The 23925-nt window shown below is 43.6% G+C and overlaps 1 protein-coding gene across 1 annotated transcript; it reads right to left on the reverse strand.

Moving 5' to 3' along the window:
- Positions 1-838: 838 nt before the first annotated feature.
- Positions 839-23169, reverse strand: LOC107382226 (ras-related protein Rab-3D). Its single transcript, XM_015954281.3, has 5 exons — positions 23012-23169; positions 12987-13220; positions 4767-4885; positions 2008-2132; positions 839-1938 (listed from the first exon to the last, which is right to left on the reverse strand). Exons 2-5 carry the CDS (start codon positions 13218-13220, stop codon positions 1751-1753), a joined length of 666 nt encoding a protein of 221 aa, XP_015809767.1. The 5' UTR covers positions 23012-23169; the 3' UTR covers positions 839-1750.
- Between the last annotated feature and the right edge of the window lie 756 nt (positions 23170-23925).

Below are 23925 nucleotides of genomic sequence, written 5' to 3' on the forward strand. Positions count from 1 at the left end.
TTTAAGACTTTTTAAAGACCATTTTAAAGGCCACTTTGACCAAATTTAAGCAATTTTTAAAAATTTCATTTAAGCTATAATTTCCAGCTATTGCCTGGAACCGGTGCTAACCACATCACAAACATGGGATTAGCCATCCAGTTACCATTAAACCTGCACTTCCCATGGCACAAGCTCCCACTAGCTTAACCAGCTAATGTGCTCATCTAAAAATAGCCCCCTTTCACAACCAACTGAATGTGTACGGTTCCGCTTACGCCGACATCGTACACAAAAAATGCTGAACACTAACTAGAAAATCACAAAATTTTTATCGAAATAAAAGAATCTTGTTTATGGGGTCTTTGGTAATTTAAGACCTTTGGAAACTGTATTTAAGGATTATTTGTCATTTTTAAGGATTTTTAAGGTCTTAAATTTGGAAAAGCAAATTTAAGACTTTTTAAGGACCCGTAGATGCCCTGTAAAAATGAACAAAAGTAAACTTTTGTTTAGAGATTTTCAGATTTAAAATCCCAAATAAAAAGTTGTAGCTCTGCCACTGAACTCAGTCAGTTCTATAAACACTGGTCTCAAACCAGCTGGAAGTGTGATACCTACACACACTCCGACCGCTGACACACTGAACAAAATCTGGTGATATTAAAAGAGCTCGGACACCAAATTACTTACAAAATTTGACCAAAACAGCTGGAGCTCCGCCAAGTTTATTATGATGGCAGGAAGCAGGTGACGCGCGTTCCTTCAGGAACGTCAGGTCTTTAATTACAGCAATAATCTGTGGCAAGTTACTGTAAATAGAAACAGATTGAGTAATCAAATAACTGAGACACAGTACCAGGATGATCATGATATCTTTATTTTAAGGTTTTTATGTTTGTTTCCAGATATTTTGTCGAACACTGGAAGGATTTCATCTGTAACCTGTTAATGTTTGGTCTGCTCCAACATTTAACAGGTGAACAAAACGACCAACTCTCCATCGTCAGTACAGAAACAGAAGCTGATGTCATACGTCGAGGTATTCTTTGCAGATTCCTGCCATAATGTGTGAAATCACACGTTAAATATTGTTGTAGTTCAGGTGAAAACATTCCTTACGGAGAGCCGCACCTTTTATTTTATGACTGGAACAAAACAAACTAATAAAATCTCCAGTTTGACGCCACAGATTTGTTTTAGGGATCATTATCCAGGAAACGGACCACAGCTCCGGGTAAATGAAGGCCAACAGACAGCCTGTTCAAATTTGTCTTGAAATCTCAACCTTAAGAGGCACAATTACAACCCGACCAGAGAAATATGTAATTAGCATTAATTATTAAATATACAAAGTGAAGGAAAAATAAATTACAGACAGATCAGATCATACTTTCAACAAAACAAACCTGCATGGTGCAAAAATGATGCAACATCCTCAGATAAGAGTAACTCAACACTGACAAGTTTCCATTAACACGGTGATGCATTTTCATAAAAAGGCCACCAGGGGGCAGCCTGACACTAGTAAATCCTATGCAAGTCTCCAGGCCACTCTGATATCTGGCTCCTGTCCTCACCAGCAGCAGGTGCTGCTGACCCACTGACCTGGATGAGCAGGATGCCACTAAAGCAGAGACGGTGAGAAAAAGGCAGAGGTGAAGCTCTTTGGCATCTCAGAGGAACAGTCGACCCGCAGCGACGAAGAAGCAAAGAAAAAAAAACGTGAGGATTAAACAGCTTTGGCAAACTTTCCGTGTAGATGTTGGCATCAGCACGCACAGCCTCCAGGACTGGGGACGGGCTTCTCGCTCAGAGCGTCCCCCTTCTGGCTGACCACCGGGCTGGCCTCGCTGTTGACGCTCTCGTTCATCTTCTCACAGATGACGTCCACCAGCTTGTCGAAGACCTGCTTCACGTTGACGTTGTCTTTGGCGCTGGCCTCAAAGAATTGGAATCCTGGGAGAGGAAGATCGGACAAGTTCAGACGTGGTTTAGAGCGGCGCCGGCGAGTGCTGCACTTCTCACCCAGCTCTCGGGCCACTCTTCGCCCGTCCTCCGCTGGGACTTGTCTGTCCTCCTCCAGGTCCAGCTTGTTGCCCACCAGCACCACCTGAGCACTTTCCCATGAGTAGGTCTTGATTTGTGTTGCCCTGAGGAGAAATCACACGCGTTCACCACAGCAGGTCACTTTCATCCTTCAGACATGCTTTACTCCCAACACGGTGTTTTGTTCTCAGGTGGAACAGCAGCATCACTTTTTCAGGGTTCCTGCAGGCCATCGGCGTCTTGGATCTTTATGGACTCATCTCTGTGAGAAAATGTTTACCAGCTTAACAAACTTGTTTTTTTTTAACCTCGGTGTTCTAGAATTATCTGTTATTTGCTGCCCTGCTTTAACAAACATAAGAGCAAAATGTGGTTCTGTTTGTGCTTTAGTGCTGCAGAACCATTACAGTACTAGAAATGATCTCATCGCGTGTTTGTACTCCAGCGTCCGTAAGTCTTCCAGTGGCCGGATCAATAAAATGGGATGGTTGTAGCGTGCTGGTGGCCATTTCATGAATAGCCTGTTCATGTTGCTAACACTACGTTTTAACAGGGTTAAATACGGAAACTTCAATAAATAAAAATACAAAAACTAAATACAACATGGCGAGCGTCAGGAAACATCTGAAAGGAGACTAACCTGCTAAAGTCCGTGACAGAAATCCGTGGTAGTTAGTAGCGATGTTTTTGATTTGATGAACTTGAAGCTCCAACCGCCGCGGGATGCTGAAGCAGCAGTAATCCTACGCATCGTGAGTGCCGCGCACCCGCAGCGTGTTTTTACCAAGCTGTCTCTGTGACTGGTTAAATGATCATTTGTGGCCCACTGAACTCCCCTCCTTGCTCTGAAAATTGATTCTTCTAAAGAACGACTGAAACTCGACCGAAGACCCCCACCTCTAGAAACAAAAGACTTTGATTCACGTGAGCATCGTAGTTGGCTACAAAAGTGGCAATTTCCCCCGAAAGGTGACAAGTTTGCTATCCATCCATTTTCTGAACCCACTTGTCCATGCAGGGTCGCGCAGCGGCAGCAGGGGGTGGGGTGGGGTGGGGGGTGGGGGCTGGTGCCTTCCTCCAGCGGTCAACGGGCAATCAGGCGGGGTACACCCTGGACAGAGTGCCAGTTCATCGCAGGGCAACACAGAGACACACAGGACAAACAATCACACACACACACAGCCTTGTTTGGGAACATAGGCTGACATCTTGTTTCCCTGAAATGTCAACAAGGACTGCAGAATCTTCTGGCTTGTTGGAAGATGGAATGTAAAATCCATTCAGATAGTGGAATTTTGTCTGTAGGTGACCGAACACTGTGTAGGTCAATATGTATGTGAAAATTGACCCTTCTTGGATGCTACACTGGGTAATTTTTGACCAAGGCTAGGCTACAAGACACCCCCCATGTATCCTTGCTCAGCTAGCTAAACGACTAACAAATGGAGAGCACACGCCTCGGTAGGACATGAACATTGTAACACTTCGTGGCGGCTCCTGATGATGTATCTCCTAGGCAACCGGGGCGGGACCAAGACATCAAGGCGACGTTCCTTGGCATTGAGAAACACCCTCTGATATGAAACACATAGCTTCCTACTCCCTCACTGAGCCGCTGCCGCAGCTGGAGCGTTGGCTCTGAGCTGCAGTCAGAGACGTTTACCCCACAGCGTTCAGACGGATAATGAATCACGCACACAGGAAGCCGTCGCTGGCTGTTTCTACCCACCAATCACAGACTCCCCCTAGTAAGTAGGTGTGAACTTCATCCAGCCAATCAGTCGGTAGTGTGTGTATGTGTTGGGTCAGCTCCGCACAAGGCAGACCGCTGGGGAGCAGGTCCGAAAAATAAAGCCGGCCGTGCATGGAAACGCACTGATTCCCCGGATGTGAACACAGTTGAAGAGCAAGTCACCTCCTACCAGATTCTTACTCAACTCCCACTTCCTGTGTGAAATATGCAACAAATACTGTTGACTAGCAGACCGAGGGGGCGGAGCCACTTACAGATACAAACACTCACGACACTGTGACATCATACTCTGCCATCTAACATCATAATGTACCTTTTAGCCAATAGCGATGGCAGATTTAAATTCAAATGCAGTGCTGAGTTTTTACCTGACGATGGTGCACCACTGACAGTTTCAGGCAGAATATTTAAATTTTAACTAAGATGCACCAAAGTGCCAAATTATTGACTAAATTTGTCTACAGCACGGTCAGACACTCATTTATATAGTTTATCAGCAAAAAAAAAAAAATGTTGATTTGGAGTGACTTGCTCTTTAACCTACCAGGGCTAGCCTGGGTCAACCGTAACAGTTCAAAAGCAGGGGTCTCTGATCCTGGTCCTAGAGGGACACCATCCAGCGTGTTTTCATTGTTTCGCTCCTTCAGCACCTGTGCTTTCAACCAATGATTAACAGGCTTCTGCGGGGCCTGGTGAGCTGCTGAACAGGTGATTTAACCACTGAATCAGGTGTGCTGGAACAGAAGGACTACTAAAACATACAGGATAGTGGCCCTCCAGGACCAGGGTTGCCTACCCCTGATTTAGATGGATCATCATGTTTGTAAACAGTTTAAATCACATTTTGCTTATATTCATGAAACCAAAATGTCAAAATCAGAACGGACTTTTTTCTATTTTGCTATTTCTGTTATTTCAAGTTTGTTTCCCACAACAACCTAATTTGTGCCAACCGGCGCCGTTCTCGCTGCACGGCTCTACTCACCAGTCCTGAACGGCGCAGAACGTCTCCTGACTGGTGATGTCATACATGAGCAGGAAGCCCATGGCTCCTCTGTAGTAGGCTGTGGTGATGGTCCTGTAGCGCTCCTGTCCTGCCGTGTCCTGCAAACAAGTCGTTAAATCGCTCAAATCCAAGCTTTCTGGGGATTCTCATTCTTATTAGATAAATACCAATAATCCCACTGAAATTAGGAATATATCATGTTCCTCTGTGGTGATGTTTCCGTGTCAATAAAGAAAATTAAACATAATTCCAGAGGAAAAATTTGGTTCTCTGTTAAATAGTGAAGTAAACATTATGAGTTGCCAGGAGAGAGAGACAAGGGCCCCACCCGGTAAACAAACTAAGTTACAGTCGGATCTGCTTCGAGCTGACGGAAACTTATGGATGTCTTATTTATACGACAGCATTAAATGAGTCTAACTAGGGATGTGTATTGGTGAAATTTTGGCGATACGATAGGTATCACGATACAGGGGAGACGATACAACATATCACGATATATTGCGATACATTCAGTCAGACGATATTAGCAATTTTTTTTTAGACTGAATTTATTGTAGGAATATTCAATAAACAGTCCAAACTAGGGCTGGGCAATGTGACCTAAAATCAGTATCACGATGTATTGAGAATTTCACCTCGATAACTACAGGTATGCACAGAAACAAAAGTTGTCCACTAGATGGGGCTGTCACATGTATTACTTGAATCACATTTTTACGTGACTCAAGGTGGTACAGCTTCTTAAAGGGATGTGAACGTTACCAACCTACACATCTTTTTCTTTATTATCGAATTTATTGACATGGGAAAAATGATCACGATAAGAGTCAGAAATTTCGATAACGATAAATTTTCGATTTATTGCCCAGCCCTAGTCCAAACTGACACTTAACATTTTTAACGCAAGGTATCTGAACCATAACAGAGGGATTTACATTTCAGTGGTGGAGACAAAACACATTGCTCACTGCTGCCAACTAGCGGTCTGCGTTTGAATTGCACCAAAAGAGAAGAAAATACACAAATATTTGCATGTTAATTCTTCCAAAAATTTGATAACATGGATTTTGAATATCAATATAAAATCACAGGATAAAATATCATGATACATTGCCATTTCGATATTTTCTTACATCCCTAAGTCTAACGATACGGGACAAAAAGGTTTGGGTTCATCTGACATCTTAAAAATGGTTTACTGGAGATCTACAGCAGATGGAAAAAAAAAAAAAGAGTTATTTTTAAATAACTCAATAAGGTATTCCAGTTCCATCATCGTCCTCTTCATGTACCTTCTTTGTGTACCGGAAACTTTAATACACTTAAAAAAAGATTCAGTACTTTCATCAGAATGGACACCGAGGGGGGCGTGGTCACTGGCTTCCACTAAAGGTTGGTTTAAGCTTGAAGCGTCCGCGAGGTCCGCATGGCTCCGTGCGGAAAAGTTGCATAATTTGGCGTAATTTTAACAACCACGCCCCTCCACCGCGCCTCCGCACGGCCCAGAATTTCCGCAACGCGCACCTCGGAAAACCACGCGGACGGACAGACGCGGAAAAACATGGCGGACCGGCAAGAACTAGTATAGCAGAGGTTCGTAAATACAGACATTTGTATGATTCAGCTCTCAGAGATCACCGTGATCAACATGTTGTTAATAATTCTTGGAGAGAAATAGTTTGCACTGTCAGAAAAGACGAGAACGCTGTTAAAAATGCTGGAATGCCATGTTGTAAACAGTAATTTCTACTTCTACTATGGTGTAGTGTTAGCCTAGTGAACTAGACCAAATTCTTGCTTTGCAAAGTTTGGTCTAGGCATGCTCCATTGGAACCTCAGCAGCTCCTACCAGGACTCTGGCTAGCCAATCACAGCTCTCTAGAGGGGTTTCAAACACATAAAGAGCTGTGATTGGTCCATAATGGTGGGCCAATCATGGTGCTCTATCTGCTTAGTGAACAAATCACAGAGCTTTATCCACTTTGTGGGCCAATCAGGGCACTCTATATGCCTGGTGGGTGGGATGATGCAACAGAGTGAAACAAGAGTATGTCACATTCATTGTCCAGTGGAATGCAGAGATCATTTGAAAGACAACGGTAGAACCCGCCCCACAACCGAGAGCCGTCAAAGGAGCATGGCCAGACTAAATAATACATTTATTTAGTCTGGCTTGCCAGGCTAGTGTAGTGTTGAATGCATGCCGTAGAGCTCCATGCTGCCCCGTTCAGTTTGAGAGAATATTGGCTCACCGCAGAGAGAAGCCGCACGAACCATAAAAGCTGCAAGTTGTGAAGCGCGTTCCATCCACGAGCTGCATCACCGCGCGGAAAGTGAATGTGTCAAGCATAAACCAAGCTTAACACTCAGTAGTAGATCCTTCGCGGGTGTTAGACTGAGCAGTGAGCACATTCGGCTCCGGCAGCTCCGTCCCATGCATCTTTCATGAAGCCCACCGTCTGGGGACGATGTTAAACATCAACTGTCATTAAGTCCAGTGGCAGGAATGAGTTTAAATTCACGACGTGTAAGTAGGAAACGCTCCTCAGAACTGTCTATTCCCTCCTCATGGTTAGCGCTGCTAATGACCTCTGGTAGATCTCATCTGTGACTCAGGCTTTATGAAAAACGTCAAAGCAGTCACCTCTTTGTTTCGCTTCAGTCTGGTGAAGAACATTACAAAGCTTTCAGAGAATTCTCCTGAAACAAAGATTTCAATCTTTAGGCTGACAAAGCTGTTAGCTTTTGTTATGGTGGAGCTTAAAAGGAACAAATGTACAGCAAAAACATGCCATTATTTCAGATTTGATGTAAATATGAATGAATTTATCTGTAAAAGACAACTCTGATGTAAATTGATGACAGATGCAACCAGATGAATCTGAAGAGATAAATAATGTGCACGCTAGGGCTGCACAATACATCGAAATGTCCGCACGCGCAATACGCATATCGCAAAAACAGCAATCAATGGTCAGCTCAGATGTTTGCTACACATAATGCATTTTGTCAATCCTACGGATAAATGAAGTTTTTCACAAATCAAGGAGGCCTCTTTTAGGTCTTGGGTTCTTTTAGGTTAGATGCCCCCCACCCCCCACCCCCCACCACCAGACCGCCCTTAATTTGGACAGCTAGCAAACACCTGAGTTAGCTCTGCTCAGCTCTAGCTGCTGATGCTGCCTTTCCCGGGATCCACTGATTGCCGTTTCTTGTTCATTTTTTACCCCTTTCCCCACATCTTCTGATCACTATTTTTGCTTTTCCCATTTTTTGACATTACATTTGTATTCTTTGTTTGAATGTTATTTTATTCTTGAGAAAGGTATTTGTGTATTTATTGCAAATCGTATCGCCGTCTAGGGCTGCAACATCGAATCGATAAAAATCTATGAAAAAATGCGTCAGCAACGCATTCGTCGTCGATTCGTTGTGTCATTTTTATTTCATGTCGTGCAACCTTTAAGTAAGCCAATGCACGCAGCTCATCCGTATGCAGCAGCAGAGCAGACAGACATATATGTCGCGCATGCAATGAAAAGAATCTGTGCGATTAACTATTTTTAGACGTAGCACTCATGTGACATCTTTTCAAGTTACTTTGTTCCCCAGCACTTTACTGAACAAAGGTAAGTTGCTTGTTATTAAGTGGGGTTCAGAAAAAAACACGATGGTCGCGAAACTAAGAATATCTAAACACTACAAGTAGAAGTAAAGTCCCCGTGAAGCTGCGCTATGCAGCAGAACAGCTGCTTCGAGTCTGCTCAGCTCAACACCGCTGCAGCATTAGGGCAAGCCACTGTAGCATGTAATCCACAAACATGTCCATCTTTGAACATAACTCAAACTGGACTATTGCAAACCCATACATAATAGTTATGTCACTGTTACATTTTTAGCAGTGGAAATTGGATTGGCCACTAAAATATTTCAGCGCAGCCAGCAGCTCACGATGTGTGCACACGGTGAGTCGTTCCCCCCCCCGTGAGGCGGAAAATATCAAACCGGTCAGATATTCACCTCAGCCTCTCGTGAGGCAGAAAACTCAGAGAAAACCTGGCGCACACAGCGAGGCATCTGCTGAGCAAATGGTCATTCGAGGCCGTTTGCTCAGCAGTTTGCTCTCGTGTGCGGCAGGCTTAACACGTCAATTTAAAGCAATAGTTCAGTTTTCTGATGCACATGTAAACACACTGATTGATGTCTTTGCATCTAAGAAATGCCAGGAATCTGGCCTGAACCAGTGTGCTTTGGAGACCTCCAGAGCGAAGCAAACTGAGCTTGAATTAACGTTCATTATGTACTTTTTCTACTTCAAGGCATGGAAAATTGCATTTTCACCGAAGGAACTAGCTATTTTTGTTGTTCAGTGTTTGGCCTTTGAAAAAGGATTTGGAGTAGGAACTCCAAAGGCTACAGACAGACATAGAAGTAATGAATGCCACTGATGTGTGTTTCATTTCTAATTGAATTGCTCGTGTGTTTATAACGTTGGTTATTCCAGATTCACTGTTCATGCAAAATTAAGGTTTTCCATATAAAACGGTTCAACATTACTTATCTGGAGATAAAGGACAATGTGTACAATTGTAGTCAATTTTTCAATAAATAGAGTTTTGCCCACAACTTTGTCCCAGCTTTACACTTTGGCCCGATGTGGGGTTGACCACCCTAGCAGACCACACTAATGCCATGTGCAGATACCCAAGACAACAACGACGGAGAGAAAAAAAACTCCACCATTAACTCGCCTGTTATTAGACTCCAAAAGGTAGTGGGTCCACATGTTCCTGCATGTAGCCTCCACTGTTGCTAATGCTACTCTCGCATTGTACTCCTGCCACTAGTAGGGTTGTCACGATACTAAAATTTCAAACTCGATTCGATACTTGAAAAAAAAACTCGATGCTTGATTTCGATACTATTTAAAAACACCCATTTATCGAACAAGTTTATTCAAAAAATAACATTCCTCAATTTATATTGCAAAAATTAAATGTTAAGAATTAAGTGTATTAAGTGCTTAAACCTTTCAAGTATCAGCATTTTTTAAAACGTGCATACAAAAACTGGTGAAAGTTAACACTTTAAATCATGAATTGTCTCACTAAACATACACTATTTGCAGAGTGATGTTTTGCTGCTTAAACTCTGTTTAAGGTGCATTTTTGTCATAAGCTGTAATGCCATATGTTTTGTTCTGTACTTTTGAACAACTCTGTTGGTCAATAAAGGGAGAAAACAAATTTCTCCACAGTAGGACAAAGGTACATCTACCGGTAATCTTAATAAAAACAGATTGGCGCACGGCAGTGACGTCATTAAAAGCGCCGGTTAGATTAGCCGCGGCTAGTCTGTTCACGCCTGGAAATCCCAGATCCGCTCCAAACGAACAGAGGAATCACGTTAATGATTCCTAACAAAACCTTTCGACATTGAGATGTTCTGGTGTAGATAATGTCTTATTTCGAGGCTGCACCATGGGTGCCCGTCCGCACCCGTTATATGGATATACACTGATGGCGATTCGCCGATGGATCTAAATACCCCGGGGAATCCAAGTAGCACCAAAGTTGTCAGCGTGAGTAAACAAACGTACTGCATGCTAGAAATTAAGTCCGGGTTGCAATAAACGGGAGTTTTCCTTTAAGCACATAAGCGTGAATATACAACTACGTGTCGGACTTGGTATGCTAATTAAGTTGGGCTGTGAAGCGCCTCCCAAATTCGCTGTTTATGTTTTTGTTTATTTATTTGGCAGACAAAACTTGGATCGGAGACAACTCGCGTGGGAAATTGCAATGTAGCCATGCGGCGTCTTCTTCTGTTTGTCTGGGAGGCGGAGTCTGCTTTACGGCATCTGGCTGTCGTGTGTGTCGGTGTACTTGAAGAAGGCTGTGTATAATAGTCCATAATATCGATACCACAGGGATGGAATATCTCATTTAGATACCACTTTTAGTATCGATTTATATCTGGGTATCAATTTTTTTGACAACACTAGTCACTAGTTTTACGCATCACTCCCTGGGTGTGTTTTCATTGGTCGATTGGCAGAATGGAGTCAAAGGTATTCTGACATTAATTGAATGAGCCGTCACTGGACGTCCACGGACCTGCAAGTCACCCTCACGATCACCATTTTTTGTCACAACGTTGTTCATAATGAGAGATTCGTGTATGACGACCTAAGAAAGGCACAGTCTGGCCCGGGCATTACCTTAAAACCAACAGCTAACGGCATGTGTTCACAGAGTATACAGAGTATGAAATGAAAGAGTAGAGTTGTTTTCGCAGCTAGGAAAAAAATCGGCACAAGGCTTTTTCCTCTACCTGCAGAGAAGAAACCACATGACTGCATTCAAACTAGGGCTGCACAATATATCGAAAAATTATCGTCATCGCGATAACAGGACGTGCAATAGGCCCATCGCAAAGCACGTCAAAAACGGCGATAAATGGTTCAAACATTTCCATCTGTGTCATACATCAACTTTTTGTAAACCAGCTCTGTTTTTTACACAGAAGTATTATTTGACCAATCAAATGTAGCCCTTCTGATATGCGGCCAATCAGATGGGTCCGTTCACGTAATACGCCCGCCCCTACGTAGACGCATAGGATGGGTGGAACGCAACACCCGAACTGAGTTTCCGGCGCCGTTCCCTTGTTCGTCATGCTGGCTCAGAGCAACGAACGCATTTAGTGCTGAGGTTTCTGGATTCAGCGCTGCTTTCAAACGTGAACGTGAGTACGCTCGGTGTCGTTAAGCAGCTGATAATAACCGGTCTGACTCCGACACGTGCCGGTGAACCAACCCACCTTCATGTCACTAGTGTTAGCCCCAGGCTCCGGTTAGCTTCCAGCTAAAAGGCTACAGCACTCTCCTCCCAGTCCCACCCTGCTAAAGAGGGCCTGGAAAAGTTCCCCCACACATCAAAGTGATTTTTCATTCATGAGCTTTTATAACCTTGTTAATCAGGAGAGTTGATTTGCTGCTGCACATAAACTGTCAGTCAGAAGCTCTGCTAGCCAGTTATCTTAGAGGAGCTAGTTCAATTTGTTAGCTTGTTATCAGAATCATAGTTGCAGTTTCATCATCTGAGCTGCTTTTTAAAATCTAGGTAAACTTGTTCAATTTGGGGTTAAAAACAAACGTTTTCACATATTTTCCATGTAGTTATTTTTTGCCAGTTCCTCTTCTGAAAGGTAGACAATTATTTTTCTCTTTCCCTCAGAAAATCTTAATATTCTCCTAGTTTGGCCCAGCACAGTTCACTTCCCAATTACAGCAACAGCCTTATATCATAACCACATAAGTGGAGAAAATGTTCAGTAGCAATGAGAGAATTTGCTGTTGCATTTAAGTGATGTTAACTATTATTTAACATTTAAACTTACTTTCAGATTTTTTATTTATTCAGAAAACCCTGGTAAGGGATGTTTTTCTGTATTTGGAGCATCAGAAACAGTTTTATGGTGGAGGTGATGTTTTAAAATCACTGAGAAACTGCATGCATGCAGTTTGTTGTTTTGCTGCTAATACAGTAGCAGGTGCAGCTGCTAATACAGTAGCAGGTGCAGCTGCTAATACAGTAGCAGGTGCAGCTGCTAATACAGTAGCAGGTGCAGCTGCTAATACAGTAGCAGGTGCAGCTGCTAATACAGTAGCAGGTGCAGCTGCTAATACAGTAGCAGGTGCAGCTGCTAATACAGTAGCAGGTGCAGCTGCTAATACAGTAGCAGGTGCAGCTGCTAATACAGTAGCAGGTGCAGCTGCATATTTTTGCAATAAAAATGTTATGTTGTAATGGAATTCATGCATTAGTTTTGGTTTGCTTTGAACCCAGAGCAGACATCACACGCCAGACGACATCAACACTGCATACTTTAGTATTTGTTCATTTATCGAGAGTAATATCGATATCGCAATATTAAGCACTGATATCGAATATCGCAGGTTTTCCTAATATCGTGCAGCCCTAATTCAAAACATTAAAAAAAATAAACAGAAGATAAAAAATGCTTTGCTGAATGCAGCTTCTATTTAGCGGATCAGAAGCACCTGCTGCTGGTCTAGAGGATGTCTGACAGCATCTCCAGCGAACACATAACGCCTCATAATCAGCATAAGCTACACGCTCAACACAGACGGCGAGCGTAAATGCAGACTCAAATGAAGGTTCTTCATCTCACCCAGATCTGGAGTTTGACCCTCTTGTCGTTCCTATAAACAGTCTTGACTTTAAAGTCGATGCCCACTGTGCTCACGAACGCCGAGGTGAAGGAGTCGTCTGCGAAGCGGAACAGGAAGGAGGTCTTTCCCACGCTGCTGTTGCCGATGATCAGCACCTTGAACATGTAGTCAAAGTTCTGGTCGGCCGCGTCCCTCTGCTCCTGGCCCACCCCTGGATCTCGAGCTAAAGCCATCTGCCGGATAAAACACGGAGCAGGTGAGCCGAGACGAGCTTACAGACCTGCGTGCAACAGAAAACACGCTACAGAAAAACAAACTACATCACAGCTGCAACAACTCTGATTCGGATCCTCTTCCACTCATTAAGGTTTCCAGACATTTTCTACTTAGACCTCTGATGATCCCACCACCACACAGCGTCAGGTCTGGGGCGGACCACTCGAACACCTCAATTCAGTCAGTTCTAAAGCACCTTGTAGAACCCTAGAAGGCACTATGTAAATACAGGCCACATACCATTGAGTGTAATGTCTGCAGGACTAATTCATAAACATGAAATATATTCTATTATATTGCTCAGGGGTAAAGGGCTTGGTCTATCGTTGATGCTGCATACATTTGTCCAGCCTTACGCAGGAAACATGCTTGCTCTTTAACCTCGCATTGATGCAGGCAGTGTCTTGGTTACGTACTTGCTGCTGCACTACACGTAGTACTGGAGTACTCCACTAGGGGGCCACAGAGCAGAACTCAAGACGAGATAGAAGAAGAAGAAAATATCATTTCTATAGCGCCTCTCAAGACAAAAATCACGAGGCGCTTCACAAAAACAAAAAAATGTTAAAATATAAAAAAAGCATTTAGAAAATGTTGAAAAATATATTTAAAATGAGCAAAAATAAGCAATTGGGATTTAAAAGAAAAAATGTTAAGAAAGAGAGAGTGAATAGGAAAGAGGGAGATCAGTGGATCCTGAGGAAGGTGGAATAGGTGGGGAGAGCAGAATAAAGAGAGAGTGGTGAAGAAGGTCATACAAAAGCCAGCTTGAACAAGTGAGTCTTCAGCTGCTTTTTAAAGGAGACCACTGAGTCCACTGATCTCAGGCTCAGGGGGAGAGAGGTCCAGAGTCTGGGGGCCACAGCAGCAGATGATCTGTCACCTTTGGTCTTTAGCCTGGTGCTGCACAACCAGTAGGCTTTGATCACTGGACCCCAGGGACCTGCTGGGGGTGTAGGGAATAAGAAGATCATCAATGTAAGATGGTGCTTGTCCATGTAAGGCCCTATAGACCAGAACCAGGATCTTGAAATGAACCCTGAAGTTGACTGGCAGCCAGTGAAGCTGCAGGAGAAGCGGGGTGATGTGGGTGTGTTTGGAGGACTTGGTCAGAAGCTGAGCACAGGCGTTCTGAACCACCTGTAGACGGTTCAGGGAGGTTCTGCTCAGACACGTGAAAAGAGAGTTACAGTAGTCTAAGCGTGAGGAGATGAAGGTGTAATAAAAATGAACTTGTCATCTGTTGTATAATTGCTTTATACAAGTTATTGATCACTACTGTTTGTCAATCACACTTATCATGAGGATAATCATGGTAGAGCCGAACATAATGTGATCATGAGGATGTAATCAAGGTAATCTTGGTGGAGGTGTGCAGCTTTGCACGCACATCAGGGAATGTATAAGGAGCAGAGCAGAGCTCAGAGCTGTTAGAGCTGCTTGTTGGATTCTACCTGACGAGGTTCATGGATTACATTTTCTAACTGGGGTGTTCAGCTCTCCACCCATAAGCAACGGTAAGAGAAATGTTTCGTTCATGATTGATAACTTGTATGAATGCCGGTTGAATAAAGCCTTGTTGTTCATCTGATATTCAAGTTGTGTTTCATTGTTTCTGGCGTCGACTTGACAACGATCCTGACTAAATAAATATAAAGTGTAAAAAGAGACTTTGAGTCTTTTAAGGTAATTAAAATAAAATAAAACATTTTATTTTAGAACATTTTTGGCGTCACGAACAGGATCAGTCAAGCTATTCCAGCAACAATGAAGTGTTTTTGGAGAAGCAAAAAGGAGCCGAGTGCTTCTGGGGAGGGAACGCCGATTCCCGTGCCGATTCCCGGCTGGGAAACGGAGGAGTTCCGAACCATTGGTGATATGTTAAGGCAGCGCGGTGGACGCCCTGGGCCGTGGGGAGAGTTAAATGGAGTGGTCAGCCCCGCCGTGGTGCTGGACCGTTTGACGCGGATAGAAGTTAAAGAAAAAGCGCCGCTGGCAGGAGTGAGAGATATGATGTGGCTTTTTGCAGAAGCATGGAAAAAACAGGAGTTAGAATTGAGCAGTTGTAGAGAGCGAGCGGCGCAGGAGAAAATCCATGCTGAAGAAGTTGAAAAATCATGCTCAGAGTTTGAGCAGAGAGTGTGTGTGATGGGGAAAGAGCTAAAGCATGCTCAGAATGTTTTGGATAAAACGCTGACTTTTGTGTCTCGAGCGCAAAGGAAGGAAAAGAAGCGACCTCGTAGAGCAGGTCCTGCTCAGATCCGGGCGTTTGTAAAGAATGTTGGTGAAGATTGGAACCCAGAGAAATGGAACGGGGATCTTTGGGGGGGATGATGAGGAGGAGGAGTGGGCGATTAAACCTGACCCACCACCTCAGCCCTTGTATCCATCATTACAGGGGATAAAGATGTCAGAACAAAGACCTATTACTAGGCGTCGGCGAGAACAGCAAATTATTCCACCAATACTGGTAGATATGGTGGATGATCAGGGACGGCCGGAACTCGATGAGGCGGGTAATATAAGAAGGATGTTACAACAGCAGCCACAACCCGCCCCTAGGCTGCTAACAACGCTAGAGGATTATTCACAAGATGAGTTAAATCACATGAATGGGAAGCTGAAACAGCGCCCAGGCGAACCAACTGACTCCTGGCTTAATCGCCTTATGGAGGATGGCGCGTGTGATATAGCCATAGATGCCGGTGATGCCATGAGATTTTCAGGATTAAGTACTGATGCACAGATAAATGCTGAATACCGGGCTACAGTCCGGGCATTGCCAGCTGATGAAGATTTCAATGTGGGGGATGCATATGCTCTGGCATGTCATGTAATCTATCCTACCACGGCGGACTGGTCTGAGATTAAAGGGCAATGGCAGACAGTGAGAGATGCCATTCAGCGGCTCACCAGACTCACTATTAGAGAGCAAGTGGCTCGAAACGGGGGAGCTGGAGTGGTGGACTGTAACATCTCTAAGGCAACTAGAGATCACCTCATCAGACATGCCCCACCACATTATAAACCCATGGTGACCAGCTTGTTGTTTGGCGCGGCAGACCAGACTTTTGCCGCGATAAAAGATCGTCTTGGCGAACTCACCACGCTGGGTGATTGGTCTGAGACGAGGAGAGAGGGAGCTAGAACTGAAAATAAACCCAGGATTGATCCACATTCAAGGGGTCGTAAAGGGGGGGCAATGGGCCCCTCTAGAACAGATCTGTGGAGGGCACTGCGACAAGCGGGAGTGCCGTTTGAGGAGATTGATGGATTGCCCACTAATGCATTGATGGAGAAATGCAGCCAAATGGGACTGAAGGTCCATTGTCAGTTCAGACATTGTCCTGAAAAGGACGACAGGATGTCTGTGTCAGAATTGGTTGGAATGTTGCAGAATGTGATCAGGGAGGTGGCGTCGAAGCCTGCTGAACCTTCCGCCCCTCCCAAGGAATCTTCAGAGGAGGAGAGTTCAGATGAGTGTTATCAGGTGGCGGCAGTGAAGCGTAGAAAGAAAAAACAGCACCGAAGGGAACATGATGATGAATAGGATGAAGGTCAAGCTCAGGTTGTTGCCAGTGCCTCAGGATGGTCAATAAATGATATCAGACCACATGTGGAATTACAGATTTATTGGAAAAAATCAGTACAGACAGTAATGGCATTGGTTGACACTGGGGCGGAGGCCTCGGTAATTCATGGCAATCCTGATAAAATAAAGGGAAACATTGTAGAAAAAGGAGTATCAATGCTCCACGAGCAAGTGGCAGACGTTCCAGAAATGGATGAAGTGCCTTTTGAGGTAAAACCAATCCAGGATTCTCCTGTGAAACTGGGGGTAAGATGGAGCGAACTCACCCCAGAGCTGCAGGAGCGAGCCTGGTTCACTGATGGTTCCTGTCAATATGTGGCAGGAACCAGGAAATGGAAGGCTGGGGCATTTAACCCTGGTACACAACAAGTTATGGAACTCACAGGGACAGGAAAGAGTAGTCAATGGGCGGAGTTGAAAGCAGTACACATGGTAATAATGGCGGCTGGGGTGCAGGGAGTAAGTATTTATACTGACTCCTGGTCAGTAGCCCAAGGAATGTTAACTTGGATGCCAACTTGGCATGCTACACAATGGAAGATACATTCAAAAGAGGTTTGGGGAGCTGACCTATGGAAGGACATTTGGGAGAAATGCCAAAATATTCCTGTGTCAGTATTACATGTGGATGCTCATACTAATAACAATGATCCTGAATCCCTGCATAATCAGACTGTAGATAAGATAGTGAAAATTCAGGCTGTAAGACAATCAAGTCCTGGATTAGCCAAATGGGCTCACGTTACTGCTGGACATTGGGGTGTGCAGGGAACATTGAAATGGGCGAGGGACAGAGGAATAGATCTCATCATTGATGATATTAAAACTGCCATAGAAGATTGTGAACCTTGTCAACATCAGAAAAAGAGAATCCCTCGACATATACAGGGACAGATACATCGAGGTAAACAAGCGGGACAGTGTTGGCAGATTGATTTCATTGGACCATTGCCAAAAAGTAAAAACTGTAAGTATGCATGCACAGCCGTGGATACGGTGTCAGGGGTACTGGTGGTGCATCCGTGTCATAACGCCAATCAGGAGGCTACATTGAAATGTCTGTCATTAATAGAGACCTATTATGGACTACCTTTGCAGGTTCAGACTGATAATGGTACCCATTTCACTGGAAATAAGATCAAAGAATGGGCAGAGAACAATGCGGTAGAATGGATCTATCATGTAGCATATCACCCGAAAGCTAGTGGACTCATTGAGAGAATGAATGGGTTACTGAAAGAGAAACTAAGGAAACTATCGGTTACTAATTCTTTGGACAAATGGAGAGAAAATCTGACTAGGGCAGTACATCAGTTAAATAACAGACCCGTGGGGGATGGAGTTACTCCACTGATGCTAATGGTTGCCAGGGCAGGAAGGGAAACAACTTCTACTGACCCTCCTATACGAATGTGGAAACTAACTTCTGAGGCAGAACTCCCTGTTAGAGCAACTGCGGGCTCTGTGGGATTAGATCTTAAAATCTTGGAAAGCATCACTTTAGTAACCAATAAAGTGACAGTGGTAAAAACAGGATTGGGAATTCAATGTCCACCAGGAACTTATGCTCATGTGTGTCCAAGAAGTGGTTTAGCTTTGAGGGGTCTAACCATTTTAGCTGGGGTAATAGACTCAGACTATCAAGGGGAAATAGGTGTGGTGTGTCAGCATACAGGTAAAGAACCGTTGGTACTGGAAAAAGGAGACAAGATAGCTCAGTTAGTAATCAAACGGTGTGTAATGTCCAAAGTTGAAGAGATTACTAAACCTACCACTATCACTCAGAGGGGTGAAACTGGGTTTGGATCATCAGACTTTACTGCGGGGGCAAAAGTGTGGGTGGAGCAGCTCAATGGTCCTCCCAGAGCTGGAGAGATTATTGCACAGGGAAAAGATGCTGTGGTAAGTGTATTGTTCCCCGGAGAGGAAAAATGGATTAATATTCCGATAAACAAATGTTACAGGAGAGAAAATTAATGCTTGTCATTCTATCTGCAGTTTTGTATGTATCCCATAGGCGGGTGTCTGAGTGACGGTGGTTGACTGGGTCCCCTTCCCCTACAAAAGGATTGAACCCTTGTCGAGGCGATGGATGGGCTCCGCGGACCTGGTGGTGTCGGATGTTTGGTCATCGTCCTCCATGTCCTCGCTGTCATCGCACTGAGGGCACATTTCTGTTGGGGGCTCACGGAAGGACAAGTGTTGGAAGAAGGGGTCATGGGCCATCTGGAATTGGTTAGCAGTATGTCCAACCGCACTCAAGGCACATTCACATGCAGAGCAAATGACGCTTGCTACTTGGGAAACCTAACATCTACCGGTAAGATGTACCGGTGCAGAGGATGTCTTAAAATCCGAGGAAGGGTGATCAGCCCGGGGGTGTTGGTTCAAGGATCAACAGTAACCTTTAATTCTGCAGCGCGCATCTGTGCATACCATCAGGGGAATGGTACTTGCATACAAAATGGCACAAATTGGAGTATGAAGGTTGATCGCGATTTCCGGATCAGGAATGGAACTGTAATCACAGGAGGATACGCCTATTTGTACATATTCTGGGTGCTGCCCGACACAGCCAGAGCTACGCAGACAGCTGTAGCTCCCCTGGTTCACACTTGTCAACAAATGGGACAAATAAGGGTAGCCGAATATGTGCGATGGACTGTGAAATTCCCTCCTATTCCGCCTTGTAACAGGAGGAGGCGAGCATGGTATGACACCGTGCTAGGAGGAACTGGAACTTTGTATGGTCTGGCTAACACAGCAGACAATGAGGTGACACGAACTATGCTGTCCAACACTGGAGAATACACCGCACAAGCTGTCACCAAGACTGCAAGATGGATGCCTTCGACTGTATCTAGTCAGTTAGAAGGAAGTGATGTGTGGAAAAGTGTATTTAAATGGAATCTAAAGCTTTGGAATGAAACTTATGATGCATTGCATAATTTGTCACACATAGGTAATTGGACAGTCTGTTCCTTGCAGACTATTCATGCTGAGACACAGAGAAATAGGTTTCAAATACAGGTAATGAGTAATAACTATCATGCATGGCGAACATTATGGAACATCAGTAGTTCATTATGGCTACAGCTACATGCAGAAATGACGATTTGTAATAAATCTATGTGTACTGGATACTGGGATCAGTATAATATGACATCAGTAATGACTGTGTGTAGATATCAGATACTGCCGGTGATAACCACTAAAGGGTTTTGGTATCTCCATGTTAGTGGAGAGTGGTGGGATGTTAAAACAAATCGAACATATGAAGTAAAACACTGTGATGAGACTGATAAGGGTTTAGCCTGCCCATTGGTAAAAGGACATAGCAATCCATGTTTCACTGATTCAAGGGTCGTACTCTGTGATTGGACGGTCACACCCCCAGAGGAACAGTTTTGGCAGGTGGGTCCTAACACCTTATGCGTGGCTACAATGACCAATTCCCCACAGGTACCTTCAGTTCCCTTTTCAGGTTGTCTCAAGGGTATACATATGTGGGAATGGAATAACGTGACCTATTGGTTGAGTAATTACACTGTATCTAGTCGGCTGACTAAGATACAATGGGAGGTTTTACACTCCCCTTGGACACTCTCACTGGAACAATTCAAATGCGCATTGGATGGTTCCACTGAAGTGGCAAAATTGATTGACTCTCATAGGTCCAACCTTTCCAGGCTCATGGTGTCTACTCTTGTGGCACAAGGGGAAATAAAACATGTTGCTACATTGATTGAACAGGCTTCCGCTCATCATTGGTGGGATATATTTACAGGCATGTCGAGTACCGCTAATAAAGTGCTAATTCCACCTATGATTGCAGCATTAATTATAATCAGCATTCTAACATTGTGTAATCTTATTATTTGTTGGTATGTTATTCGATTAAGAAGAGAAATAAATTGGGTAATAATGCAAAGACTACGATGAAAATTAAAGTGGAACTACAAGGTATGTTATAAATGACGTTGGTTTTGATGGGGAAATGGTGATGGATCCATGATGTTACATAAATTAGATGAAAAGTTCAAGAGTGGAATGTAATAAAAATGAACTTGTCATCTGTTGTATAATTGCTTTATACAAGTTATTGATCACTACTGTTTGTCAATCACACTTATCATGAGGATAATCATGGTAGAGCCGAACATAATGTGATCATGAGGATGTAATCAAGGTAATCTTGGTGGAGGTGTGCAGCTTTGCACGCACATCAGGGAATGTATAAGGAGCAGAGCAGAGCTCAGAGCTGTTAGAGCTGCTTGTTGGATTCTACCTGACGAGGTTCATGGATTACATTTTCTAACTGGGGTGTTCAGCTCTCCACCCATAAGCAACGGTAAGAGAAATGTTTCGTTCATGATTGATAACTTGTATGAATGCCGGTTGAATAAAGCCTTGTTGTTCATCTGATATTCAAGTTGTGTTTCATTGTTTCTGGCGTCGACTTGACAACGATCCTGACTAAATAAATATAAAGTGTAAAAAGAGACTTTGAGTCTTTTAAGGTAATTAAAATAAAATAAAACATTTTATTTTAGAACAGAAGGTGTGGAGAACTGTCTCAAGTTCAGAGCGGGACAGAATGGGACTCAGCTTAGCAATGTTCCTGAGATGGAAGAAGGAAGAGCAAACAAGAGAACTGACATGAGAATCCAGGGTGAGAGCTGGGTCAAAGGTCACGCCAAGATTCCTGACAGAAGGTTTGGTGTGAGAAGCAAGCTGACCAAGAGAGTCTCTGACTTTGGGAACCAGCTTGTCTGGGGCACAGATGAGGATAGGTTTGTAGGGTGCAAACAAAACAAACTCAGTGGATTAGACCAGCAGCTGGTTAACATTGAGATCACATGTTACGCGAGGCAGCCATGATAGCAAGTATAGTTGTCCATTTTTCTAAGGAATGTGCTGAAAATAATACTAACTGGATGTCTAGCAGCTGCCTTAAGATAATCACTCTCACCGTGGAGCAATGAACTTTAAATACTTTGGGAATGACCTTTAACCCTTTAAAATGGCTTCGTTAAGATCACTGCTTGCACCGTGGGAGTGTGAACTGATGCCACACAACTGCATAAAAAGCATCATCCTTGAATGTCACAGCTACAGGTTGACCTTACCAGTGAATTATGAAAAATGAAAGGGTGGAGGTCTGCCAGATCATAGAATCTCCACTAGATATCACTTTCATAGCAAAAAGTTAAACATCTCCTTGTTTATTTTTAAAAAATATAACTAAATAAATGAAAGTAGATAGCAATCAACATGTGCATCCAAGAGCAACGCTAGTCCTGGTGAGTAATGAGAAACATTTGGCAGCCCCTCTTTGCTGCCTCATACTGCCTGGACGCAGGTGGGGTAAATGTCCATCGCTCTTCCTGTCTTATCCTTCTTAGAGCTCATCACCACGCTGTGGATCACGGGAAGGGCGTGCTCCCTCCGCAGTTTGTCCCATTATCCGTCACCTCCTGCTTCCTCCGTCCATTTGTCACATGAAGTAACATCAGAGGCTGCTAGGATGAGTGGACACAGAGCGGTGAGCCGAGGGCAACTGATTCTCTTAACCTGCGTGTGTATTTCATCCATCACCCACCCGTGCGTTCATCCACCCACTGACAGCTCCCAGCTGAGCGCATACACAAACACCCTCCCATTTATCTTCCTTATCTCGCCTACATTCATCCATCTGTGCATCCCTCCTGTCATAGTCCAACCATATCTCACCCCCTCCCCCCTCTGCATCATCATGAGGATGGGCCCTGCATTCATTCATTCATCTGCGCTCATCTCCTCCTCCTCCCTGAGGAGCAGTAGGGTGTGCTGCTCCTCCCTGGAGACAAACTCAGCGTTTACACTGATCATAACAGAGGGAGTAGAGCTGCTGCACACACTCAGCAAAACACCAAATATGCGCATGCGCACACACGACTATCCTCAAATTGTTTGGTAGATGTTTTGGAAGCATGAATGAGTTTATTATAACAGTTTCTACATGGATAACAGCACATTGTTTCATTTACAGACGATGATGTGTGTAGAATCACCCTGACACGCCAGTGTAAAGTTAAAACTGAAGCTAGTTATCGCCTAAATAACCGCGATAACTCCATCTTTATGCTTTTTTTTTCTGATAAAATGTGAGTTTACCTGAAAACTTGAGTTTTTCTCCCAACAGCCGCAAGCAAACCCACAACCACGTCCCGCTGTCGGCCGCTCCTCCTCGGGTGCTCCGTTCCCGGATCTCCTCACGCTGCATGCGAGCGGAGCTCCAGCGCGTCAAACTACAGGAAGTAACACAGCACTTCCGGTGAATCCTTTCAGAGTAAAACACAAAGTTTTCCTCGAAGACTTGATAATCGCAGCGACAGCAAAACATTTTTTTTAGGTCTTCTGTAATTGAACAGTGCAATTACTTTTTTAAAACTAGACTTTTTTTTTGTATTTTTTCCTGCTATTTTGCCAGTCTCTTTTGTTTTAAATGTATGTATATTGTCAGGGCTCTCATTAGCATTTTAAAACAGTTACTGCTGAAACTAAACTGTTCAGTGTCATGTTTATTATTTTCTAGTCATTTTTGACAGCTTTTTAGTCTATATATATATATATATATATATATATATATTCATTTCCTAGAATAGATTGACTTACACAGAAAAATGCAAAGAAAAGAACTTCAAATTAATCGAAAAAAACTAGTAAACATAAATTCAACCATTTAAATTGTATTAACTAATTGTGCAGCTTGTACCTTTGAGTGGAGAGTTACTTTGATCAGGAATGTTAAGTCAACATCCTGGTAAAATAATAGTTACCAGATATATTAATCCACTCTTCACTGGGATTACCAAGAGTTATGGTAACATTTTTTTTACATTGAAACAAATGTGTGGTGTATGGCTGCATATTTCCAGCGCCAGAAACAAAGAATTGAGTGTCAGAGACATATATGTAAAAGTCAGTCCTGATAATTATTCTAGAAATCATAACAAACGTCATCATGTTTTATTCATAATGAAAATGAAAGGCTCCCATAATGAGTGTATCTATCAAACAACACATAA

The sequence above is a fragment of the Nothobranchius furzeri genome, chromosome 7 (assembly GCF_043380555.1).
Source record: "Nothobranchius furzeri strain GRZ-AD chromosome 7, NfurGRZ-RIMD1, whole genome shotgun sequence".
NCBI classification, from domain to species: Eukaryota; Metazoa; Chordata; class Actinopteri; order Cyprinodontiformes; family Nothobranchiidae; genus Nothobranchius; species Nothobranchius furzeri.